The 12,586-nt window shown below is 38.5% G+C and overlaps 1 protein-coding gene across 22 annotated transcripts in view; it reads left to right on the top strand.

Annotated features, from left to right (window-relative positions):
• The window catches only part of THRB (thyroid hormone receptor beta), a 167,771-nt gene that overhangs the window by 136,542 nt on the left and 18,643 nt on the right, over positions 1–12,586 (top strand). For 12 of the 22 annotated variants that reach the window (XM_068674385.1, XM_068674381.1, XM_068674387.1 and 9 more), the window contains one exon: positions 9,498–9,598. In XM_068674385.1, coding sequence (XP_068530486.1) covers positions 9,498–9,598 — 101 coding nt within the window. Of the gene's footprint in view, positions 1–6,094; positions 6,185–6,239; positions 6,268–9,497; positions 9,599–12,586 lie in introns of those variants that run through there. The other 10 variants (XM_068674377.1, XM_068674376.1, XM_068674394.1 and 7 more) reach the window with 2 other exon arrangements.

The following is a 12,586-nucleotide window of genomic DNA, read 5'->3' as shown; positions in this document are numbered from 1 at the left end:
ATGCTCAGGTCCTGCACAGTAACAACATATATATGGAACAGGCCTGGGCGGTGAATCAGCCTTATACCTGTAGTTACCCTGGAAACGTGTTTAAAAGCGAGTACTCTGACATGGACATGGCCCTGAATCAGTACAACCAACCTGAATATTTCACCGAAGAAAAACCTACTTTTTCTCAAGTGCAGTCGCCATCGTACTCTCAGAAGAAAGGTAGGGGCAATTTATTTAAATAACAAAAAAAAAAAATCTCTGTTTTTGTTTTTGTTTTGCTTTAAACTTACAGTTGCATCAGTTGGCTCAGATACATCTTTGAATGTGAAGGCTGCCTGTTCAAAATTGAAAGCAGCAGTAACATAGGTTGCTAGGTGATCGTAAGGTTTTCTGTGAGCAATGAGGATTTCCAGGCACTTTTTCTTAATCTATAAAAGACATTTTCATATCTGTTGCTTGCTTTCTGCTTTTTGTGGCTATTAAGTTCATTTACTATTCATCGGTGAGCTAGATAAGAAAGTTTCTCTTCTGAAATGCCGTCGTTACATATTCTTCATCTTAAAGCTGTGTTTTCTAGTTTCCTGCAAACAATTTGTGTGAGTCCTCGTTGCCAGTATTTGTGAACTCTGTTTACTCAGCAACTCAGTCAAAATATTTTGAAAATACATCTGTAAATATGTATGGGAAAAATGATTGCATTTAATAGAGTAACTCTCTTTTAAATGAAAACCATGCAGTTACTGATTACCCAAAGCAGAAAAGACTGAAAATTCAAGCTTCTTTCTGTGCAACAGACTATTCTGAAGCCAAAAAGTTGCTATAATCAATATGTTTGTGGGAGAGAATCAGAGTGCAATATCAGCTCCCTTTGGATTGAATCCTTGCTTGTTTTTAGAATTTCTTCTTTCTTCTCTCCAGTAAACAAAGCAGATATTACTTCTCAAAAAGAGCCCAAAATGCCTACAAATGCTTGAAAATCTTTTCAGTGTTACTTGTTCTGAAGTCAGACGAGCAAACTGATGCATACAGAGTATACATTCTCATGTTTCTTTAAAATCACATAATTAAAGAATAAACATACGCAGTCTGTTGTATCAACATAATATCCTTTTTCTATTAAGACCAGATTTTCTCTACGCAGTTATCCAAAACGCCAATGAATCTGATGGAACTAGCTAGATAAACACCATTTACTATTTTTAAAGTAGCACTGTAGTCAAAAGTAGACTGTTTAATATTACTAGCAACATGGAAATCTAAAATACATTACTTTGTGCAGGCAATATTCGTTAGCACTTGGTGCAATAAATCTATACGTTTGATGGAAAAATGTCTTAATTTTATTCTTTGAACAGCATTGCATTTCATAATGAAGGAGATATTAAAAAAAAAAACTGTGCTAGCAAGCTGTAAGAACATGATTAAACTGTAGAGTAAATGTAGTTGAAAATAAGAAATGTTTTTGTGCTGTGCAACATTTTGAAGGTTTTTTAATGCTATTTACTATTGGGTTTTAGCTGAAGAATTTATAAGTCTACACTTTTTTCATGTCTTGTTTTTGGTAAAAAAAATATTACACGGTATCAACTTAATAGAGACGTGCTATTGCAAAGTCAGTGAAGGAATATGTTTTTCAGAATGTTAAAGGATCTTAAATAGTAACTGATATACCTATGTCAGAGTTTTAAATGATTTTTTTCAGTACAGTTTATACGCTGATAGAATTTGTGCTCTGTTTAAAGTTTTTTACTTGTTTGGTTAAAAGAACTGACTTAACCACTTGTCTGTCCGTGTTTGCTACTACCTCGGTTTCACAAACAATGGCAGTGAATTTGGATGGAAGCTGTCTCTCCGGCAGGCTTTTAATTGATCATTTGTGGAGACAGAGCAGCGTTCTTTGGGACTCCTCAGAGCTGTGCTGCTGTGCTAATCAATCCAAAGTTGCATCCCTTCTGTCGAACCTTTGCAAATGTTGAGTTTGTTAAGCAGACCAGATCTAACCGTGTGGGACATGTGCGTCTTCTCCATCTCTTTTTTGTTTTTTAATTTCCATCTTTTAACCAAGCTATCGTAAAACTAACGAATCTTTTAATCCTGTCCTAAGAACAGAAGGCTCCATACAGGGCATGTGTGCCTGTATTGATCCAGAATTGATTTTGAGGGGAGAAGAGGGAGTTTGTTAGAGAAGCCTTGGTAATAGCCCATTAAAGCAAAATTAAGTCCCTAAGCAGGTGTCCATGAGGAGTCTTCATTGTTGCAGTTGGTATTTCTGTTAGTCCCCTGAAATTCCTAGTAAGCTCAAAAATATTCCGTCTGTTCAAATCAGGTTGTACTTGAAAGCAGCAGCACATGGAAGCTTTTTTTTATCAAAACTTTTGCTAGGTTTTAAATGGTTAACATCTCTTCCATCTGGGAAGAAAAAAACATCAGCATTTTATGCTGAAAAGGGTACATGGATATAGGGGAGTTTAGTTACTTCTCTGTCTTAATGTCACTTCAAAAGAATTCAGGAAGTAAATTCAAAAAACAAGAACGAAAGACTCCAACAATGTGTCACTGAAGGGAGAAAGTAAGTACTTTGAAAGTAGAGCTAGTTAGCCTAAATTAAAAGAAAACAGTTAAGCTGCTCTACTTATTACAGTACATTAGAAACTATAATTTCCTGATTATCTGTCAAATTAAAGTCTTGAATTTTAAGGGAAAAAAAATTGTGCTCTGGAAAATCTGGAGATGAAGGTGTGGTTTTAGCTTTGTTGCCCCAGGTCTTCTGTGCTGTACTGTACGCTGCTAAAAGATAGCAGCACAACATTTGTACAGGAGCTTGCCTTTCTGTTCAGGAGCTGCTTTTGGAAGCAACCCAGAAAACGTCCGACAAGATGTACTTTGTTTTTAAAGAAACAAAACTGGGCTGATGTTTGTGAGAACGAGGTACTATACCGGCTTCTGTCCCAGTGAGTTTACACTGGAATATTATATCCCTCTCACAGTGCCACTCTCAGCCCTGCATGATGGATGAATGGCGCTTGTTTTGGCGAGCCCATGCCATGTAAACTTTGCACAGAGGCTGAGAGTCTAGACAAAAACATCTGTGCATCAACTCACACCACCCATACAGTAAGGAGGAGTACCCTGCGACAGGATAGAGGTAGTGCAGTCAGGAAAGTACAAAAGAATTATCTCCATAAACCTCCATATCCCCACATTTGGGATGTGTGCAGTATTTTGGCCATTTGGACAACACGAAAGTAGGTCTGCAAAGTTAAAGCTGGTCTGAGGGCTGGATTTCACAGACAAAATTAGCAGAAATTAACAATGTTAACAGAAGATGCTCAGTGCTGTCTATGAAATTAAGCTTTAACTTCAGGTGCTGTGGAGGCAGACCAGAAATAACTAGAACTGACCCAAAACATACAGATTTGCACGCTAAAATTCTTGAGTTGTGCTGTAGCAATGCAAGCTTGCATCCGTGTTCATTCCCATCTTTCCCAGATGTAAGGTTGAGGTCAATGCCATCTTTTTAAGAGCCTCTGTATGCTGAGTGATAGTGGCTATGAAAGTTATTACTGTAACTGTAATTGTCATCAGTATATCCCTTTATATTTTCTCAAGCAGTTTGCATGCAGCTAAGAACACAAACTGGAAAACTGCTGGAGTGTGCTACTCAATCAGTCCAAACGGAGTTCTTAGCAGTGTGAAAACATAAGGGTACTTTTTGAATAGCCAAGAAAATACAACCTGGGGGTTGTGTCAAAATGTCTTCCTAGCAGTGCAGGGATTATGTGCGCATATAATGAAGTTACAAAAAGATTGAGTATTTTTTATCTTTGGCTCCTGCAGGAGAGCAGCTCCAAGTACGTTAACAATTAGTTAGAGTTTAGAAATGGTTAGTTTTGCTCTTGACCACACATCTAAAGTGGTAGCTTTGATCAGAAAATTGGCATCTCTTTCATTGAATCATTATGCATTTGGAATTATATCAATTTCTTTTTTTTTTTTTTTTAATAAAAATATCAGTGGAAAAAGTGTTTTCAGCTCCTTTAGTGTAACCCTTGCACAACCAAATGAAGGATGGAAGAGTAAACTAAGTCATACTTTGTTTTTATGCCAGGAGTAAAACCAATATTCACTGAGATTTCTAAATAAATAAGTTACTTAGGATACTAAAGTATGGTCTCTAAAAATATTTTAAAAAAATGGAAAAATGGAAGAAAAAAAATTGAGGTTTGACTCTTGAGTATTACCTACAGTAGTGCATTTTGTACATGTAACTGGTAATGGATGCAAGTATGGTACTGAGCACAGCAGTTTATGTGATAGCACAGTTTGGGCTAGAATATTTTCAAGCACATCTGTGCAAAATGCGCTACTGTTGGTAAGGTTTCTGACTCAACCCAAAGATTAGAAAAGAGAAAAGAGACTATAAAAAATGTTCCAATTTCTAGCTTTACAGAATCTCTTTCCAAATTTTAGTAATTCCATAACTGAAAGAATGTCAGCAAAAATCAAAATTGTGGACAAGCAAGCCAGCTAGCTACCAAGAAGTGTGAATTTGTTTAACAACATTCTCTGTGTTTCCAAGCTTGAAAGAGAAGTAAGCAATTTTTCTCAGTGGGAGTGAATTAAAGAAAGTGGGAAACAGGGATCAGTGTATCAGCACCGCCTTTCCGATCAATATCGATAATTGTACAAACAGACAAGAATGGAGTATGCTTTTTCTGACTCAGCTCTGTGTTTTGTCCAATAAACATCCTTTAAACTTCTTCTACACAAGTGTACCAAGGATGATATCTGGATGGTTCTTGTAATTTTCTTATGCTTTGCAAGGAGTTACAGCACGACTATGAAATCGGTAGAACAGCAGTAGGAATTTTCTTTTCAGTTCTAACACAGTTCGGGATTCTCAAGGTAGTAATTAATTTCTTCTTTTTCATTTTGGTGCTGCAGTGTCTAGTAGGTGAATACTAGCCTATGAATAAGTCTGAACTCCTCATTTTAGTGAGTGGTCTCTAGTCATGCAAGCCATACCAGATGGGGAAAGATTTCAGAGAGTAAATTCAATACACGACTGTGCCATTGTGCAATGAAAATCAAAATACTGAATAATGGTCTTAAACCACAAGTGTTCTTGTGCAGTAGAAAAGATGTCTTTCCTTGCTTGCTGGGAATAAGCCTATGGTGGATCAGGAACAATCAGATAAGGAACATCTGGTATATAGACACAATTTGTTTGTTGGTCTCACATACCCAGTTGGGCAGTCAAGCACAGTCTGGGCCCTAGAATTTTTGAGGGGGTGGTTTACTCCCTGAGCCAATGGTACAGGCACCTTCAGCTGTAAAGTCCATGCAACGATGCTTTAACAAAACTAAAACTTGTGTTTTGCTTTTCTCAAAATGTGCTTTCTATACTGTGTGCCAGGGTACAAAGGAAAAAAAAAAAAAAAAAGGTATCATTTTTCAGGGGTTGTTTTCATTTAAATAGTTTTTCTTTGCCTTGTTGCAGGGGGGCAGAAATAGCCACAGACTGTCTCTGTGTCCTGCCAATCTGCCCTACCGTGCAGGGTGTGCGTTGAGGTGTCGTTCCCACAAATGGTGATTTGAGAATGTGGGCATACAGCATTAATGACACCGGCTGCATGACTGCATAGCCTAGCAGATCCCAGTCTGTCCTTACAGCTGCGGGGTCATTTTCCTGCAGAAGGGACTTGTTTCTTGCCGTGCCACTACAAGGAGTGTTGCAATTTAAATGATACCATAGATCACCACCAAGATTGGTTATAGTGGATTATACAACTCACTCCTCTGGGATAGGGGCAGTGGTCCTGCCAAGTACTTAGCCTTGCCAAGCCGGTGAGATTAGGCAGGCTGGCAGGTGGGAGTCTGGAGCAAAGGAGTTACCGGAGGCTGCGGGGAAACACCAGACGTGGCAGGTCGAGGTCATTTATTGGTGTTCTCCATTCATAGCAAAATTGATGTTCTCCATTCATAGCAAAGTAAGTGTTGGAATGACAATGCCAAGTTGTACTTGATACAGAAATAGTAATAAGATCACCTGGGTTAGCATACAGCATTTTCTTCTTCATCATAGTTTTTATGTTTGGTCCAGGCTTACTGAACACACGAGAAGCCGAAGTGCTCGCTGACATGAGAGACAATCAGTCTACCCCTCCTCTGTTTTCCCTCAGTGCTGCAAGGAGTGAGAGAAATCTGTTGCTCTGCTTCTTCCTCAAACCATCCAACACCAACACACACCTCTGCTGCTGTCCATGACCTCGCGAGGTATCAGCCTTGCACTGTTTGTAGCCTCTGTGCTGGCACCCAGTTTAGAAAAATACTGTTGAATTTCATCCTTGCTGATACTGTTTCTAACTGTGAGTAGCAACAGAAATGTACTGGAGTTGCTTCTCTGCAATTCTGGGCAAATGAAACTGCATTGAATTTAAACAGAGGTTGGACTGGATATTTGCAGCTACTAGAAATTATTTACAGTGGATGTTACAATTTGCAGGAACTGAATGTAGACCCCTTTCTTCCTCTTGGCGTGGTCTGTTTGTCTGAATCATGTATATTTTTAAAACACTGCCAAAGGTTCAATTTTCCTGCTTTCCTGCAGCTTCTGGCCCAATGAGCTGTTGGGAAGAGTATTAAAAATAAACAAAAGTATGGCTACCACTCTCAGATTTTTAATACATTTTTTTTTTAAAAGAAAAGAAAAGGAAAGAAAAGAAAATGAATGTGCTTACATATAGGGATTCTGTTTTTCATTTCTGACTAGGACTGCCTGTAGATTTCTTTTCTGCCAGATTGAGAACTGCTTCCCAAGTAGGATAAAGTCATGAAACTCCAAGGAGATGGCCACCAGCGATCACATCTGCAGGCTGCTGTATGTATTTAAGGAAGCAGTTCAAACACGTTGTCTCCTGCTGCTCCAGTAGAACAAAGCTGCCATTACATGAGCAGTGCTAACCAGATTATATACTTAATGAAATATCAAGGCATTTAATTCAGAAGTATTTCTTGAGGAAGCAAGCCAGTGATACTGAATTTTAGAGGGCATAGCCTGTGCTTCAACTAAGTCTACCTCTCATGAATAGCAATATCAAGAAGCCATTAATAGTTACAAGAAATTTAGCAGAAAATGCTGTTTCCCTTCACTGATGCTCCTTCCTCCTGTCAGCTCCACGTAGTGTATGTGTTGTGTGAGCAGAAGGGGGGCAGGCGGGGGATAATAGCCTCTGCTAATCCTCCACCAGCATCATGTCCGTTAGGAGCCAGGGATGTAAATTAGAATGGAAACCCTGCTGTCTGTCTTCCCTCAAGGTCACAGCACCAGCTCCGTGCCCACCAGCCTTTACCCAAGTCCATAAAGGGGAAATATAACTTAAATGCAAATCTGATGCTTTGCCATACTGAAAACCGATATGATACATCAGTAAGATCTCTGCTCACACCACCAGTCCTCTTTCAGATTACGGTAGGACTATTCATAAATCTAAGGTGCAGACAGGTGGGCATGGCTTCAGAGTGGTGCTGCTTCCCAGCATTACCTAAGCGGTGTATTTGTCTCTCTGTAATGTTCAATTCTCGTAATAACTCAGAATTACACTTTCATTCAAGCTGCCTGTGACTGAGCTGACCCTCTGGCACATTGGTCACAGCAGGATGATGGCCATCCCCTCACAAAATCCCTCAACAGCCCTCTGGTGCCATGAGTCCTGGTGCTGGTTGCTCTCCGTGCACCTGCGGCCTGCCAAGCTCTACCAAGGCAGCAAGCTCAGAGTCAGGTTTAACGTGTTGTGCTGCAGGTGCGTTAGCAAGGGAAGGGATGATGTTACAGCCAGCTACATCCAAAGGACTCTCTCATAAATTGCACTCATAAATTGCCCTCAGCAAGTTTGCAGATGATGCAGAACTGGGAGGATGGCAGATACACCAGATGGGTGTGCTGCCCTTCAGAGGGACCGGGACAGGCTGGAGAACTGGACAGACGTGGACACACTGGAGCAAGTCCAGTGAAGGACTGCAGAGACACTGAAGGGACTGGAACATCTGACATAGGAGAGGCTGAGAGAGAGGCAAACTGTTCAGTCTGGGGCAGGGAAGGTTCTCAGGGAACCTGTCCGTGTGTAAAAACACCTGGTGGGGGTGAGTGATGAAGACAGAGCCACTCTTCTCAGTGATGCCTGCTGATGGGACAAGAGGCAAAGGGCACAATTAGAAATTGTTTCACAATTAGAAATTGTTAGAATTCCATCTAAGAGTATAAAATAACCTTTTATTTTACTGTGATGATGGTCAGACACTGGCACAGGTTGCCCAGAGAGGCTGTGGAGTCTCCATCCTTGGGAACAGTCAAAGCCCAACAGGACGCAGCCCTGAGCCATGGTGTCCATACTAGGGCACGGAGGTTGGACTAAGTGATCTCCAGAGGTGCCTTCCAGCCCCAACCACTCGATCATTCTGTGAACTATTCACTGTACTTCAATAATTTTACAGGGTTACATGAATAGCTGCACCTCACTCTCTCCCCTCAAAAAGAATCTGAAGCCTTTGTGTTACATCTGTACAGAGAGGTTTTTCAGAGAGAAACCTTGTATACTGCAACTCCATTAATTATGAATTATGGCAACACTTACTTTGAAAGGTTTATATTTTACTCCATTTCAAAGTTCTCTTTGGTTCAGAATTACTTTGGTTACCATCAAAACAGTTTTTTTGTTGTTGTTTTGCTTAAATTGAGAATATGTTTGTATTGTCAAAACAAATGGTGTGGGAAAAGAACTGAGCATTGCCAATGTTTTTCATAGCAGTAATATTTGATTTCACTCATCGGGTGTCTGGCGAACCACTTCAGAAGAGAAAATATTCTCACACACGCACATACACACACACATATTTGAATGCCCACGTATTTTGCCCTAAATTCAAGCTGTATTAAATGCAACTGTGGAACACACCCAGGTAAGTTATGATCGATACAGCTTTTGTGATCTGTTGCTGGTACTTTTGGAGCCACACCTGCAGAGCTGTTTTGAAACAAAGGTACTGTCAGTAAATATTCTTACTAGCAGGCCCCCTGAGTCACTCTGCAACCTGGAACCTCATCTTCAGTACACAAGCATATCAAGGTTTTGTGAAACAGAAGAGAGTAATATAATCTATGTCTTGCTGTTATTTATTTTTTCACATCAAAGTCTTTGAGGTAAAAATAGATATATTTATTTTTCTGAGGTAGTATTTCATTCAGGAGAGAGCAATCATGCTCTGACTTGTCCCTCTTGACCAGTAGATGTTGAAACACTGTGTAAGATGGAAAATACTGTAAAAATATATTTAAATACTTCTGTGATATTGTTAGCATGAGTTTTTTATTTAGGAAATGCAGTGAGTTGAGAAGTATGGGGCTAGTAGACAAGATCTGCAGTGAAAGCTACTATGATATTTTTATATCGAATGTATCATATCATTTTATATAGAGTTTACATGCCACGTCCTCTTTTTCTTTACAGGGTATATACCCAGTTACTTAGACAAGGATGAGCTATGTGTAGTATGTGGGGACAAAGCCACCGGATATCATTATCGCTGCATCACTTGTGAAGGTTGCAAGGTAAATGGCACAGTGGGAAGGTGGGAATCAGAAATAGCTCTCCAGCTCCTCCATTTATACAGACTTCCTGAACTGTGCTGTCAAAAAAAAAAAAAAAAAAAAAAAAAAAAAGCCAAAGATTAGAAGCGAATAAGAACATCCAGTACTGATGATAAGCCATATCTGGCTCTGCTGCTGATCTTCATATGCATAAGGAATATAGTTGATTTTTGCAGTGTTTGGTTCTGCAAAGAAGACAATGAATTTAAATTTTTTTGTTGTTGTTTAACTGTTAGCTTTTTCATTTCCATTTTTTTTAATGCTTCTTTGCCCATGTTCTCAGCCAACGTACATCAGCATCCTCCCAGGAACTTCAGTGAAGCTGTTCATGCAATAGCTGAGATTCTGCCTATGGCCATGATGAATCTGTAGTGATTAACAGTGTTCCAGTGCCTCCCATCATCATTTAAAAGAAATAAAAACAAAAGTGCCTTCCACATGCTCATGCAGCAGTAACATCCATCACTTCAGGAAGCACTGACACCCAGTTAAAACAGACGTAAATTTTTTTTTTTGCTTCTTTAACTTAACAATATTGAAATGTGCTTTCAGTCCTAAATTGCATCTCTAAAACTACATGAAAAATGAAAAAAAAAAGGATTGCTTTGGGCAAGTAAATTAAGAAAAGAAGTAACACAGTCAGGCACATTTTACATGATTTCACTGCCATAAATTTGCCTGAGTAGCTTGAGATCCTGTAAGAAAACTATTCTTCCCTGTGGAAAAAAAAAAAAAAAGTTCTTCTAAACAAATGGGACCACACATGTCATGCGCTAGTGTCATGGGACTAAGCCACAAAAGTAATATTCTGTTCATTCCTGAAGTCTGGAATATTTAGATTTGAAATTCTGGGTTTGGATTGGCTTTAGAGCTCCATATCACAGTAACAGTACTGAAATAGTTCCTTCTATTGTACAGCATTGTCCTAAAATACATTTATGAGATGCACAAGGACCTAAATATCCTATGTGTAACAGGTTTGTGGTAATATTCATAATGGTTTTATACGCATACATACATGTATGTATGAAAAAATATTTATATATGAGAAAAATTATAGAACCAAACAAGTGATTTTCACCCATTTGCATCCCATATACCAGATGATAACAATTCATAAAATATATGAATATGACTTAATTCAGATACAATGACAAGTAAGCAGTAGTGGGGTGTTATGAAATAGCTTTTGCCCCCAGTTGAACAGATATATTTCTCACCAAATTTCCTACTGACGTTTTTGGTACTCTAACTGAAGTATTTCTTTGTATGTCTACCAGCTATTGTAAACATATAGCATACCAAATCTACTTAGGTTTTCATAAATAATTCTTCTGTCTGATGTGCAATTTAAAATAATGCTTATGTGCACAAAGAACCAAGGTAACCATTTGCAACAAGTAATTAATTTGTTTCTCCTCCTTATAGTTAGCTTCCAGACTGTTTTGTTTTGTTGTTCTTCCTGCAAATGTATTCACTGTACAAGATGGCTTGACAGCTATTTTGTGTGAACAATTTCAACTCATGCTTTGGAAGGTCTGCATATACATTTCAAGTTGTATTATTTATCAGCAAAGGTATATGTAATTAATTCTCAATAAATTTGACATTTACTAGTCACTTTACTCAAAATTACTTTCATTTTGTAACAAATTTAATTAGGGCTGACAGACACAAATTTGCTTTGTTGAGTACTTTTGTGAGCATAGGATCCTCACACGTGGTTTCTGAAGAGTAAATTGTAAGGGCTTCAAATATAAATAAAACAAATTCAGATGTCCCTGAATTATTTCTCCAAGCTGTACCGCTGTACCCACTGCACCTATTTCTGTATAGGTGCACAGTAAAAGAATTTAGGAAAAGAGAGGTTTCCTTACAATAAAATGTGCTTTCTTTTATTGTTAAAAATATATATATATTTTATTGTTACACAGATTCGTTTTAAAGATTTGAAATTTAGGTTTTTCTAGATTTGAAATCTACTTGTTCTCTTTATAGCTTAGAAATTCCCTTTTCTGTACTTCACTGTGTGTATGTGTGAAATTTCCAATGACGTAAGGGAGTCTGAATCATCTGTCAGATGAATCAAATGTGGCTGTGTGCATGATCGTAACAGCGTACACCTATTTATGCATGTGCATACATGAACTGAGTACAGGAAATGAAAGTGGCATACGTTTGTGTAAACACTAGCAAGATTACATGTAAGCCTGAAAATGAGTCTGAACACCAAGGTAGAGAAATGGGTGATCTGTGAGGAAATATTTAGATAAATATTGAGAGCAACTTCCTTATCACATATTTTCTAGAGATGATCAAAGAGTTTTCTTTTACAAAATATATATATATATATATATATATATGAGGAATACAAAGAAATGGGAAGATGAAATGTGCTGGTCCTCACACAGCTGGTGAAAAGTTAAAATTATAAAGCTAGAGCTACATTAAGTCCCATGCAAGGTTTGGAAGACAGAAGTTCAGTGCCACTTCCTGAGATTCATCAGAGATTTTTCTATTTCTTGCTCTAGCTAGAGGTTGGTTACTCAGTGTGTCCGGAGACATCTTCAGGGAGGAGAGGGGCAGGTTCGGTCTCTAGGAATTTGTCACAGGGTTGAGAGTAAAATCCAAATCCAGTTGGGTAAATGAGAATTTGAGGCCTCATCCAAACTCCACGTGAGAACATCTTGCCTTTGATTTCCTGGATTTTGGTTTAACCCAGCTGGTCCCAGTCCTGCAAAGACTTACACACATGCTTTATGAAGTCGGTTTAATTACAATTTTAGATTTTTTGTTATGAAGGAGGAAAAAGTTGCACCCTTAGCTCAAGCCGGATGTTGTAAGATAAAATTCTAGTAAGGACGGAGTTCTTCACTGTCTTTGCAGGAGATAGGAGCGCAAACTGAAATACTTTTTTCTCCGTGTGTCTTAATTCAACATCTTTATTAA

Source organism: Anas acuta, chromosome 2 (genome assembly GCF_963932015.1).
Source record: "Anas acuta chromosome 2, bAnaAcu1.1, whole genome shotgun sequence".
NCBI classification, from domain to species: domain Eukaryota; kingdom Metazoa; phylum Chordata; class Aves; order Anseriformes; family Anatidae; genus Anas; species Anas acuta.
This window is presented reverse-complemented; position numbering and strand designations above follow the sequence as displayed.